Source organism: Nuphar pumila, chromosome 15 (assembly GCF_984573655.1).
Source record: "Nuphar pumila chromosome 15, dmNupPumi1.hap1.1, whole genome shotgun sequence".
NCBI lineage: Eukaryota > Viridiplantae > Streptophyta > Magnoliopsida > Nymphaeales > Nymphaeaceae > Nuphar > Nuphar pumila.
In genome coordinates, this window is record NC_143263.1 from 85,457,402 (window position 1) to 85,472,069 (window position 14,668).

Sequence of the window (14,668 nt, forward strand, 5' to 3'; positions counted from 1 at the left end):
CAAAAAATACATTTTTGGATTACTTTGATTGAAAACCTCAAGCAACCCTTCAATTCTGAGGCACGTTCTAAAGGATGAGGTCTTCCGAGATGGTACTGCACTCAAGGGACCAATGTCTTATATTCCATGTACACAATGGGGAGACCACCGAGGTGGTATCCCATGTGGTAAGCGGGGCCCTGTGCCAAGCTGAAGGCCAAGGTTCGAATCCCTCTGCCACATGGGGCTTAAGAGATATCAGGTAGGGATCTACCCTGATAATTTGTACCAGTTGATTTTGTGTCCTTTATTTCATAAACAATGGTAGGCAGACCCCTACCAGTTATACAACGATACCATTGGGATTCGAACTTGCAACATCCCAACACAACGTGACGTGCACTAGTTGCTCCTACCAGACAAGCGGCGTTGGTTATGATTATCTTTTTCGAAAGCATGAGAAAGCCACCCAAAACTAAATGGTCCTTATTTTGATTTTTAGGAAAAAGTTTATGTTTTCCTAAGGAAAATATCAGAACATATCTGCCCATATATAAGGCTTAATATACTTTTTTAAAATACGAAAATATAGAGTAAACTTTTCAAATAAAAAGCATCAATGTCACGATAATATACACAATTCTATTGGGGCTTTACTGGTTCCTGAAATTATCATGATAAAATTCATGATATTCTCAGAATATCCACCATATTTATGACAAATATGGTTAGGGTGGGGGTTGGCATTTTTGCATTAACTTTTTAAAAGTGCCGATAAAATCCTAAATTTTGAGTGAGGCGGATTGCTTTCACCATGAATTGACCTTTCCATAATCCAAACAAAAGAAATGGGCGCAATTTACATGCTCAGGCAAGCGAGCAGCCATAGACAAATCCATTCGACTGAGGATTTTTTTTTTACAAAATACCACAAGATCCGCACCCCCCCCCCCAATCCTTTCCCAAGAATGTGATCTGCTGCTACGGATCCAACACGTTGAAAACCTAATTGCAGGACCATACATATCCATCTTGGTGTGATCATGTCATGAGAGCATATAGTGGAAACAAGGTAAATATTTGATACTATTGTGTAGAAATCACTATTGTCTTCAAAATTTTACTACTTTTTATAGATCAAATGGTACAGGAGTGATCTCCATGATTTGTTTAATAGGAAATATATTTTGAATGATGTGATTATAAGGAGCAGGTTTTTAAAGGGATTAAAAAATCAACAGCTCACAATGTGCTAAAACTTTATAACTCAAAAAAATTGTATTTTTCCTCTAGAAAAATATGATCCAAAGCTTGATCCTTAGCAAACAAACCAGGTTGAGCACATCTATGTGATCAGATTGAGTTGATACATCTTGAACCTATGATTTTCATCTCAATAGTTCCGTATCTTCACTAATACCAGATATAAACCCAGGTAAAATGCAGTCAGAAACATTTAGGCATGTTTGACATCACGGTAAAAAAAAGTCTGGACTTTTTTACTCAATTTTTGGGTGTGCCCCATGAATCACATCAAACACATTACTCTCCCAACTACTCTTTCTAGTCTACTGTCACATACGCTCTTAAAGTCTGTTCGTTTCATTCTCATGAAAGAGGTCTATAATGAAAAAGAGGCACAGCCAGTATGAAGAGATCTACACATGAAAATGTGGTTGTCAATATAGCACTTTCCCACCTTGATGCTTGGATGTTTGTTTCACCCAATTTCCCATGACAACTGCAAGAAACAATGGGTCTTAATTAAATACTGGAAGTTTGGTGGTGATTTTGCATTGGGAGCATTAAGGTCACTGTTTCACCACATCTACACACTGCCCTTTAGAAATGTATGTTGGACATTGACCCCAAAATTTTGAGTAAGGGAAACACACTCAAAGGGGGCAGGCACACTGTTGGTGATACAGAGTGAAAAGAAGGAAAAAAAAAGTCGACCCAATATTCTCAGGTCATTGGTGCACAAAGTGGTAGGCCCATGTTCATTCAAACAACAAAATGCACAATGGTTGCAGTATCAACATAGATGCATTGTGTACTACTGAAGAACAGAGGATGTGAGACACAATCTATGCCCATAACCCAATAAATGCAAGTCTTGATTCATTTGATCGACACCTGGGGCTCCCTAATTTCTGTACAATTAGTTGTAACCTGCACAGAAAATTTAGGTTCTGGATTGCATGATGAGTCTCCGAAAAGAAACTCTACATTAGGTGTTTCTTCTATTTAGCTGCCAAACAAGTTGATCAACGGCCACCATTGCCTGAGAAGCAGCACTGATAGAACCGTCATACCTAGAAGTGGATTCAGGATATGCAAAGACAAGATCAAATGTCAGTACAAGGACTATAATTATTAAGATCAGGACAATCGATGTTTGACTATGAAGTTGTCCCCATGCACGCAAGTGCACGGGCATGTGTGTGTGTGTGTGTGTGTGCGAGAGAGAGAGAGAGAGAGAGAGAGAGAGAGAGAGAGAGAGAGAGAGACATTGCAACCAAGATGAATGAAGCAGTCTGCATAACAATGGCTCCTTCACCAGTTGGCTTAGATGTATTTATGCACCTCGCGCAAAACCAGCTCTCATGGATTGATGTAACCAAATCTGTCAATAACTCGTAATAACAATCCTTTAGAAAACCACAATGGGGAGGGAACGAACAAAAATGAAAATCTTGGATGCGGCAAAGGACATGGTGACATCCACCTTTCCAGCTTTCAATTATTTTAGCAGCAGTTTATTCTAAAAACAGAAGGAATTCATTATAGCAGGCCAACTGTAACAGATACCTTACAGATGCATAAATTGTTCTCTGAAGTACAAAACAAGAACTTGGACCAAAGGCTTCAAGATAATGATTAAGTCATTTCACAAATGGCAGATTAACCATGAAAATCTAGAAGAAATGAAGATATAAAAAGAAATGGAAAAGCAGACAAAAAATAACACTCAAGGACAACCTAGTTTCTATTGGAAGTCAATGTCTTAAATGTCAGACTCAACTGGTTTGTCTCCATCAAGGCAGGTTGAGTATGCTTTGAGACGAGTCAATCAATAGAGTATGGAAAGGAAAATCAGTAAGGCATTATCTAGGGACAGTAATGCCTTCAACTTCTCATATGGAAGATCTGAATGTAAACCATAAAAAATTTAGCCATACACAAGTTTCTCAGCAAAAGAGGACTCACATTCATTGGCTCCAATGACAAAGCATTCCATCTGAAGGTTGTCCCGTTTGATATAGTCAAGAAAGGGACGCATCTCATCCGGCCTCATTTTGATCCCATATTGTTCTGCTCTGCAGGAATAAGCAAATACATTAAGTACAATTTAAGCATTAAAAGTTTAAAACATAGTAATACATGCAGCTTCATAGACAAGGAAGTTGTTTATCCATAATCCATGCTATGGTACCCGGGCACTCCATTTTTTCCTCCGTACCCGTGTCGACATGCATCGACACCCGGGCACAACATTTTACCCTTCGTACATACAAGTTTGTACTTATATTTTCAGTTTATAACTTTATATTTTCAGTATATATTATATATTTTAGATATATATATATATATATATTGTTTGTATATATATATATATACCCCAATTGTTTTGGGATGAAGGCGTAGTTGTTGTTGTTTGTTGTTGTTTGTATATATATATATATATATATATATAGCCATGTCTCCGTACCCACATTTTCTGGAATTATTGTGTCATACGGTACCCATACCCGTACCCACACACGTACCCAGTCCATGAAATATACTCACCTTAAGAAACATGGAAGCAACAAAAGACTAAATTATTCACACAAAAGATGAAAGTTGTCAAAACTATTGGCTGCATTTGGCTTTCATAAAATTGAACTGAAAGATAATGATAATCTATCACTAACGAAGCTATAAGAAACCAGGAGAGAGCAAAGTCACAAAACAAAACCTGGTTTGAAGGCCATTGATGTCAAGAAGCAAGAGACACATGGACGCAATTCAGTTTTCAGGAGAGTTGGAGGACAAAGTCTTAAACATTTTCAAAATGATAAAATAATTTAGTAAAAATGAAAAAATTATCAAAAAGGTCAAGAAAATTCTCAACAGGATAAATCAAGGAGAGTGCAATGTTCATGCATTTTCCGAACCGAGAGTTGTGAAACTTTTCTGGTGCAACCAAGAGTATTCTAAGACTTTCTCATCACAGGTGGAGCCTACCCCATAAATTATCGGTATCAACCTCAACCTCAACCTATTGTTAGGATGAAGACTTGAAACTTTCTTGAATTCAACTTTCGCTAGTTACTGTTGTAAGCAAGAGGATCCATCCTTAATATTCGATAGGGCAAAACAATTTATCGATAGAAAGCTGCCTATGGTTACACTTTATCTTTTGATATTCGCCAAGGGGAAATCTCACCAGTTCAGGTGGTGGGGCCCAGAAGAGATTGACGCTCTGCCATATGGACAACCCCTAAGTAGTTAAAACCCCTTGGCCGCCCCTACTGCTTTGGCCATACAGCAAGGGACACACACCCCGAATATGGAACTCATGACATCCATGATCCATCAACTTGGATGTCTGAAGCCAACCCACCTAGCCAGATGTGTGGAGTGCCTATGGTTACACATATGCCAAAGGATTAGAAAACATCCTTTGGGATATACAGCAGCACTTAAGGGCAGTGCAGATTGACTCTCCTTCAGCCACAGTCACAATTGTGACTGTGTATCTTACTAAAATGCTAAGCTATAGTGGTGCACCAAAGTCAAGGTTAAAGAAAAGAAGGGAGGTGATCCATCCACAGTTGAGGGGACTCTAGAAGGAGCGAAAGGTTCAGTTCCTGCTAAGCAACATGGCCTCAACGTCAAGGCAAGCCTTCATGAGTCTCAAGCATACAGTCATGGTTCATGACCATGAAAAACATTTTTCCGGACTCATTTGATATAGGAGAAACGTCTGAAGAGAAAAACCATACAATTGTAGGCCTAGTAAAACCACAATCCTTCGATTGTTTTTGGAAGCTTCGAAACATTTTTGAGAAGGTTGTTTCAATTCATATGTTGATCTCATCAATTTAGTCATATAGTTTATACATTTGCTTCAAGAAAGCATCAGGGCTAATCCTATATACTTCTTTGAATTCTTCCAAAAAGAAACTCTAAACATCAAATATATGCAAAGTCAACCATAAGTCTTGAACCTGAACATGACAATTCCTGCCACCATAAATATAGGTCATGTCGTTGTAACGTTTTTGTTACCAATCTGCTTTGAATTTTCTATTCCTTCATCCACATTACCACTCTCATGCAGATCATCCACATTACCACCTTATCCACTATATTGAAAAAGGCAAGCTAGATCCATGCATAAAATAGTTCTTCTGTTTTTATTGGTTCAACTGCATAATAAAAAAGAAGACAGGACAGAATCATTCGGTTTGCCCTTACAGATATCATCAGATTTGATATGGACAACACACAGGTATTTGTGGATGCTTGGCTGCAGCGCAACCACCATTCAGAAATTTAGGGAACAAGAATGGTATCCCATTCTTCACTCTTATAGAGAAAACCTATTCTTCATCGCTAAGTCACATAGATACGGATACGGCATAGGTTTGGATCGTACAAACGACAATTTCTGTAAAACAGGATTCGGGGATACAGATGTGTGGGTGGGTGGAGGGGGGGGGGGGATGATGTTTTTGTTGTTGATGTTAGTGGTAGACCGGATTTAAGTGGTCTGGTCGGAAGTGCGAACTTTATCCACATTGCAGTTAATTTTTTTAGTTTTAATTCTATAGTCTTTGACCAAATGTTTGGCCTAAAAATGATGGTCAAATGAGTCAGTTATAGACAAAAAAGGGTAGCAGTTTATGAGAGTCTTGGCCAAATAATATGCTCTGTTTGAGTCAAAAATGGGTTGGATACGGTCAAACCATGCTGGAAACAGTTTGACCATATCCTGTCAGTACCCGTAGCCAAAAATAGCAGCAGCCAAATTCTATAGTGTTTGACCAAATGTTTGCCCTAAAATTGATGGTCAAATGTGGTTATAGACAAAAAAGGGTAGGAGTTCATGAGAGTCTTAGCCAAATAATATGCTCTGTTTGAGTCAAAATGGGTTGGATATGGTTAAACCGTGCTGGATACGGTTTGACCATATCCGTATCCAAACTGTATCCATTCAGCACGGGTACAGTGCCCAAAAAAGCATATCCCTGTGATATAGCTTCATCTTTTATATAACTATACAAGTAAAGTTTCTATCATCACTTGATGTTTCCAGCATCTTATCTTTCTACAACAGGCTCTTTGCAGCAGCATTATACTATGCAACTCCAACATTCCAAAAAAAACAACCAACATTTAAAACTATATTATCAGGCAAAATTTTAGAAAAAATGACCAAGCGCATACTTTCAGTTCAATGAGGGAATGAAAAGAAAAGGGGAAAGAAAAAAGCAAGTGAACAAGAGAAGCAAATCGTTAAGATTAGAAATACAAACTTACATTGACAAGAAATGGAAGGCATGTAGCAATACCAAATAGGATACCAAAATAATAATAGGAAAGGAAAAGAAAAGAAAGCAGGACATAGATTCTTACATGACAGATACATAACGGGATGGCAATTGCGGGTCATAGTTGAGAAGCAAAGCTGCCTTCAATGGTTCCCCTACAACTCACAACAAGTTTAAAGGGTGAAAACCCACAAAAAGGAAAAGGAAGAAAAGAGAACTCTGCGCTTCTGCTCACCAGAAAAACCAATGTGATTGGTAGCCCATTTCTCCCATAACCGGTGCAGATGCCCCCAATCCACCATATACAATTCACCAAACGAACAGAAAGAAACACCTAAAATTCTATCCAAACGAACATAATAAGCATTAGAACACTAAATGGTGAAAATTATCACTTCCATATTAAATAAAAGATGGTCAAATTAAGCAATTAGAAATAGTTCCATGCTTACTTTTTCTTTTATTAAATTAGCATCTAGTAAGTCCAGACTTGTTCTTCTTTAGAGCTGGACACAATATGGATTTTGGTAATAACCATCTTAGAGAGAGAGAGAGAGAACCTGATTTTCCGGTGGTGGAAGATATGAGAAAAGAGGATGTGCCCAAAGCCCAAACCATTAACAAAGAAGGATATCACTGAAATCAGCAAAATAATATAAGATTATTTACTTTTTTATCAAAATATAAGATTATTTACTTTTTTATCAAAATATAAGATTATTTCAATAAAACATTTTCAAGATTAGAAATACAAACTTACATTGATAAGAAATGGAAGGCATGTAGCAATACCAAATAGCATACCAAAATAATAATAAGAAACGAAAAGAAAAGAAAGCAAGACAGGTTCTTGCATGAAAGATACATAGCGGGGTGACAATTTCGGGTCATAGTTGAGAAGTAAAGTTGTCTTCAATGGTTCCCCTACAACTCCAAAACAATAGAGAGAGAGAGCCTACAACTCGCTACAAGTTCAAAGGGTGAAAACCCACAAAAAGGAAAAGGAAGAAAAGCACAAGAAAAGAGAAGTATGTCCTTCTGCTCACCAGAAGAACCAATGTGATTGGTAGCCCATTTCTCCCATAACCGGTGCAGATGCCCTCAATCCACCATTTACAGTTCACCAAACAGAAAACCCAACAGAAAGAGACCTAAAATTTCATCAAAACGAATGCAATAAGCATTAGAACACTAAATGGTGCAAATCACTTCCATATTCAATAAAAGATGGACAAATGAAGCAATTAGAAATAGTCCCACGCTTCCTTTTTCTTTTATCAACCTTAGCATCTAGTAAGCCCAGACTTGTTCTTCTTGAGAGCTGGACACAATCTGAATTTTAATATTCCGGTGGCAGAGAATCTGGGAGAAGAGGGTGTGCCCGAAGCCCAAACCGTCAAAAAAGAAGGATATCGCTGAAAGCAACAAAATAATATAAGATTATTTCTTTTTTTATCAAAATAAAAGATTATTTCAATGAAACACTTTCAAGAGCTGCGAAGACCGACTTTTTCAAACCACTTGTTTTAAGAAAAAGTGTTTTATTTAATAGAAAAGTTAAGCAGTTTTTAGGATCAAGATTATTTGATGCAATCACAATAACAAATGTTTAAATTGACAAGACCCGACGGGTTAGCATAATTGGAAGGAGAACTGTGAAGGTGAACTATCTATTAAGCAGAGAAGACTCTGAAGGAGAGCTGTGTGAAAAGTTTCAAAGAATAAATCTCCTGCAATATCCTCAAATTACATATCTCAGAGATGAATACTTAATATCCAAGCAAACTCCGCACACCAAGAATTTTTGAAGATAATTGCTCAAGGCTCGACTCATTATTAGAAGTAAAACAGTGCCAACAGTGTCAAAAGAAAGCAAAAGGTATATGTCAGAGGCACAGAATGGATTATAAAAATCTTCTTGAACAAGAAGATGAGACATAAATGGAATCCGAAGCCAGCCATGTCAAAACGTAGATAGTGAACAAAAATGTCTCCCAATAATTGTACCCGATTTAGAAATATTGTGAGCAAAAATAATTGTACCATCCACTCAAAAAGCAGAATATGTTACTCCCCAATTATTGTACTATCCCAACTGTAAAGCGGAGAGCAACATCCATCATTTTTCCCCTTCTGCTTGCCTCCTTATCAGAAGTCTGCTTGTCTTCACATGCTTTTCAGTTTTCAGGCTTTCAGCATATGAGGTCCAGTGAATTAGATAATTCAGCTGTCTGGTAGCATCATCTTGTTTTTTGGCTGAACCAGCTGAATGAAGAATCAAGTAGCCTATGTCTGCTCTGTATTCAAGAACTCCTTTCGCAAGTTATTCATTAGTTGTTGTATAGGCTATTTTCGGTGGGCTCAAAAAGGTAAAAGTTCTATGCAATGTTGTTGGTTTCAGAAAACTAAAGGTATATTTGGTGTTTTGAGATCCTTAAAACAAGTCCACATGGTGGCAGCAAAAATTGTTGTGTTTTTTTTTTCTGTATTATGACTCCAAGGAGCTGTGTTTGGGATCCAAGACCTGATTACGCTGGCTCAGCTTGTGATGCTTATAGTTGTTGTTCCAGACGTGTAAAAGTTGCGCAAGGGAGCGACACCCGCAAGAATCGAACCTCGACCACTCGTCTAACGGCCTAGGGCACACCCCACTATACCAAAACTCCTCGAGGGAAAACTTGAGAGCTTAGTTCTCAAACTTACAATAACGTCCATATTCCATAGTGACAAATGTGAGATGATATTATTAAAATATAAAAAAAAAGATATTTTGGTTGTTGATTTAAATGCCAAAAATATCATGATATGTTGCCTAATTAATAGAAAATCATATTTTTTATCTTTATATAGTTTTGTTATTTTTTTTAACAAATATATATATATATATATATATATATATATTTATTTTATTCGTTTGTAATTTAGTAACAAATATTACATAAAAATCAAGAAAAACAGGAATATTACAATAAATAGTTAAATTTAGTAACAAATATATGATTGTAACTATGAATAAAGTGTGTAATTAAATGTAACATTGCAAAATTCATAAAATTGCATAGCATTCAACACAAAACATTATATATATAGAGGGATAGAACTTGCTACCCTCGTCGATAAAGAACCCCCCTTAGTTAACACTCATAGGGGGAAAGTTGTTTTGACCAAATCTGACCACATGGATGTGTTCAGCATGGTCAAAATTAGTAGGAATCGACCCTTAGATCATAGTTTTTAAGTGTAAAAATATGTTTTTTTGAGGTTTGAAAATTTGGTGCATCATAGGCAGTTGATTTTTCAACCCACATAAAATCTGGCATATGGATCAGAAAAACATGATCCAAAGGTCAATTTCTACTAAATATATAGATCACAACTGAAGGGTCAGATGTGCAAAAAAAATAGAGGAAAATAAAATATTAGATTTTTCATTAAGGGGTTCCTTACCCACGAGGGTAGCAAACATTAAAATTTTTCATTAGGGGTTTCTTTACCCACGAGTGTGGTAAACATTACCTCATATATATATATATATATATATATATATATATATATATATTTGTGAAAAACACAGGCATACATGTAAAGAACAAAACTAGAAAAGGGAAAAAGAAAACAAAAGGGGAAAAAGGAAGAAGAAGAAGAAGAAGAAGAAGAAAAAAGAAGAGAGTGGAGGGGTGAGACGAGGAAGAAGAAAAAAGAAAAAAATAAGAAGGAAAAAAAAGAAAAAGAAGGAAAAAAGGAAAAGGGAAAGGAAGAAAAAGAAAAAGAAAAAGAAGAAGAAGGGAAGGTAGAGGGGTGAAAGGAGGAGTTAGAAGAAAAGGAGAAGAAAATAAGGTGAAAAAGGAAAGGAAAAAAAGAAGAAGAAAAGGACATAAGAAAAAAAGAAAGCATTTGGAGTGAGGAAGAAGAAGAAGAAGAAAAAGAAAGAGAGACAAAAAAAAAATTAGCAACCAATAACCATGCCCCTAAAGCCTAAGAAGGAAAATAGGGCCCTACCACCTAGACCCATAAGCCTAGCCTAGCCCGTCTAGGCGGTGGCCCTGCACCTAGCTAGTCTAGGCAGTGCCTAGGCATCGCTTTTGACAACTAAGATTGTGGCTCGGTTTGTGTTCATTTTAAGTCGAACCGAGCTTGAGCTCGGCTAGTCTTTGAATGAGACAAGCCGAAAAGGATCTAGCTCGTGTAAAAATATTTCATGTTATTTATAAATGGAATATATATATATATATATATTACACTAATATATATTTTATATATTACACTTAACAGTTCATATTTTATGTATATATTTTCATTCATTCTTCTCTTTTTATATATATTTTATGCATTATTTTTTATATATTACACTTAAAATATATTTTTTACATAAAAAAATATTTTTTATTTATACGAGTTCTCCCGAGCTGAGCTTAGATAAACACCCTGTGTTCGGGTTCGACTCATCTAAGCTAAACGAGCTGCTTGTAGCTTGGCTCGCCAGATATACCAACTGATCATGAACGAGTTTGTGATGAGCCGAACAGAGCTGAGCCGTGAGCTGCCCAGTTCGTTTACCAGCCCTATGAATGGCGTTGAAATGTGTTGTTTCTTTGTAACCAATGCAGTGTTTTGACAAAACCACTGCACCCAAAATATGGAGCTTTAAACCAGATAGAGATCATCCACATTTCATAATCTAGATTGATATCTTTATCCAAGTAAGATGACGAATATGTTGCAAAGCTGCTTAGTGTCCATATGGAGGAAACATGCTGCAGTTTCATTGGACTTTGTTTCAATGTGTTTATCTAATGCACACCAGAAACAGAGCTGAAAGAATAGAAAACAGATTTCACATCTTTTTCAAATGCTCACTGCTAGGAAATAGATGATATTTTTGTGGGACTTGAAAGCAAAACACTATTGTGCTTCATTTTTGTATATATAGTACATACACAATTCTCCCATGGCATGCAATTCACAATAGTATATATCACCTTGTTTACACATGCAAATCTTGAACTAGTGCCAAAGGCCCAAAATTTAAATGAACAAAATTTTCTCAAAGAAGAAATGCAGACGTGGTTTTTCATGTTCTTTGGTGTAAAGGCTACTGCTTATCTGTAATTGTTAAAACTCTGCTACCTTGGATATGCACCAGCCACTTCTACATCAGCTAAATATGTCCTAGTGAGAGGTAGCTGGTTGCAGGAGTACACCAAAAATCAAGCCCCATGGAATGCCAAGTCAACTCCTTCTATTGAGTGGACAAGTAATACTAGCAATCATCCTATCCTCCTTATGAACAGATGCAAACCATACATGTTGTCCTCCTCGTCATTTAAGATAAGCATGAAAAAGAATGTAAGAATAGCTAGCACAGAGTCTATGCTCATTTACATGGTAAAAAATTTTACCCTTCGAATGCATAAGAGTTGACTACACGGTTGGTGATAAAGTAGGTTACCTTGAGAATATGTATGGTGGTACTTTATGGACACCATTACTAATTACATGCCCACCTAAAGACCACAAAAAACTAAAAAAAAATGAAGTTTTGTTTTCTGTCCATATTTACAGCAAGCACACATCTAAAGCGGCTTACCAAGAATTAGGACATCTTTTGAAAATATTAAAAAACAGCATCTTCGATGAAATCCATATTCCAAGGTACTAAGGTACCAAGTATCATGCACAAATAGAAAGCTTGTTGTCATATCTAAGCAAAATAACTTTTCAAAATCAAACACTAAGATCCAAAAAGGATACTGACAACAAGTCACTGACCAAAAAATTCAAGGACAAGATAAACTACAAATGGTTGTCAATGCCAGCATAGTTTGTAATTATAAAAAGGAAACAGCAACGAGGTTCACAGAAGTTTGATTTTGGATAGGTATTGCTCAAAATTTCATCTGATTAACCAAGTATGATTTTGAACGGGTATTGCGCAAAATCCCATTTGATTAACCAAGTATGCAAGAAAAAAGATTTGGCAAACTGCTTTTGAAAAGGATGAAATAAGTTCCAACTTCCAAATCTTCAAAATCATGTCTGGTGCTGATATGACCAGTTATGAGCGAAAATCTGACATAGAGGTTAACAAATTACCAAAGTGAATGGTATTATTGTCACAGGGAAGCATTTCACTGAAGTCCAAACAGTAAGAATATGGCTGATGAAAAAGAAAGGAAAACCCCTATTCTATCCAAATCATATACACGAAGGCCCATCATGCAAATTCTGCTACTAATGGTGGTTTTAACAATCCATCAATCCCTGCAGGACAGAAACGCTCAACCAAGATCGCAAGCTTTGTTAAAGAATTTTGCATCACAATTTTCGTTTGTTACATGTTATGCTCGCAGACTATTTAGGTCATGATAATCCCATAGCTTCTTTTTATCAAAATTACATGACCATGACACATGAAATCCAACTTCATATGGTTTTCTCTGTGTGGAGCAACAAGAGAATTGTACAATTGTAACAAAGAACAAGAAGCAACAAAACATTAATCAACCGAGCTTTCAGATACTGATTCTCTTGCCCCAAGCAATCCTAGATAATAAATAATTTCAAATCAATAACAAAAAAACATCGACCTCTATATACATCTAGACTTGTTCTAAAAATAAAGTTGCCATCAGCAAACTGAAGGCATAGCAAAGTTGTACCTGGACAAAACAACACAAAAAAATCTAACTGGACGTTGGCAAACTTAGAAAAGTGACGGAAGTGGCTTTCACCAGGGCACCTCCAGACGACACATTCAAGCACCACGTACCGACTTCACACAGTCAAGTAATCAAAATCACTACACGCTCAGTGTTCGCCAAGAGCAACAAACAATCTCACACGCACGTCAAAATCACAATCCACCCAAGCACAATGTACCGACTTCACACAGTCAAGTAATCAAAATCACTACACGCTCCGTGTTCACCAAGAGCAACAAATAATCTCACACGCACAACAAAATCACAATCCACCCATGATAAACATGTTGCAGGAATAATTAACATAGAATTCAAAATTTTGACCCTCCCATCGGCAAAACACCCAACTCTCAACTAGTAACCTCTTCGTTCACTAATTACCTTCAGAATGAAGACTGCCTAGAATCAAATATTGTACTGTGGCAATCCCTTCATCGGCGATAACTACAGATTCTGAATATACAATTTGCTATACAAAATACCACAATCTTCCCAGAATCAAGCGAATAATTGAAAACCTCAACTTAAAATAGCAATCCCTAGAGAGTATTTTTCAAGCTCACAAACTCCATGACGTTTCTTCCTTTTTTCCCTTTATTGTACACTTAAAGAAGTCCTTCACTTTCATTACATATATCGCTTCCTATTATAGCAAAAAAATAAAAGTAGCACGATAGTTTGGATTGAGAGAGAGAGAGAGATGAGAACAAAAAGAATCAACAATCCATCAAAGAACACCAACGCACACGGTAACACATCAGATACACAATACAAAGCAAAAGATAAGGTTTTCTATCATCTCTGAACCAGAGATACGCAGAGATCGAGCTACGGTTTCTGAATCAACGATGTTGAAGCAAAAAAATCACCGAGAAAAGACGAAAAAAGGACTCACAGTTTCTGGTCATCATCGATTTCCAGCTTCTTCTGGCAACCGGTGGTAGGATCAGCGATATTGAACTGCACAACAAGAGGGGAAAGAAGTGAGAAACCCAAAATCCTGCAAGAATTAGGGCAAAATCGGACGGCGTAGCGCTGGAAATCTAGAGGAATACCTTCATCTTCGATCGATTTCTCCACCGAGAGCACGGAGCGTGGAGAGCAAGGGGGAAGGCGAAAGTGCGCGAAGAGCGAGGGTTTTCCTTATAACCCTGGCTTTGCCTTTAATGACAAAAAATGTCCCTTCTCGTTAAAAGAGCTTTGGGGCGGGGCGGGGGACAAGGTTTCCACCCCCGCCCCGCCTCAAAATTTTATCCTCCACCCCCGCCCCGCCTCCGCGGCGGGGATGGATTTTATCCTCCACCCCCGCCTCCATCCCCGTTTCATACCCTTCATCCCCGGTCCAAACGGGGATGAAGCGGGGCGGGGCGGAGATATTGCGGGGAAAAGTGGTCGGGGCGGGGATTAGGCGGGGATCGTGGCGGGGCGGGGAAAAGTGCACGTCCA

The 14,668-nt window shown here is 37.4% G+C and overlaps 1 protein-coding gene across 2 annotated transcripts; it reads right to left on the reverse strand.

The window, feature by feature from the left end:
- Positions 1–1,454: 1,454 nt before the first annotated feature.
- Positions 1,455–14,329, reverse strand: LOC149815847 (Profilin family protein). 2 transcript variants are annotated; one of them, XM_089989831.1, is made up of 10 exons: positions 14,278–14,329; positions 14,118–14,182; positions 7,804–7,936; positions 7,568–7,672; positions 7,082–7,157; positions 6,757–6,863; positions 6,607–6,676; positions 3,190–3,299; positions 2,491–2,605; positions 1,455–1,720 (listed from the first exon to the last, which is right to left on the reverse strand). In XM_089989831.1, the coding sequence occupies exons 6-10, from the start codon at positions 6,821–6,823 to the stop codon at positions 1,588–1,590; spliced, it is 495 nt and encodes a 164-aa protein (XP_089845957.1). In that variant the 5' UTR covers positions 6,824–6,863; positions 7,082–7,157; positions 7,568–7,672; positions 7,804–7,936; positions 14,118–14,182; positions 14,278–14,329; the 3' UTR covers positions 1,455–1,587. The 2 variants fall into 2 exon arrangements, with proteins under 2 accessions (XP_089845957.1, XP_089845958.1); XM_089989832.1 differs by having other exon boundaries at positions 1,708–2,294.
- Positions 14,330–14,668: the final 339 nt, after the last annotated feature.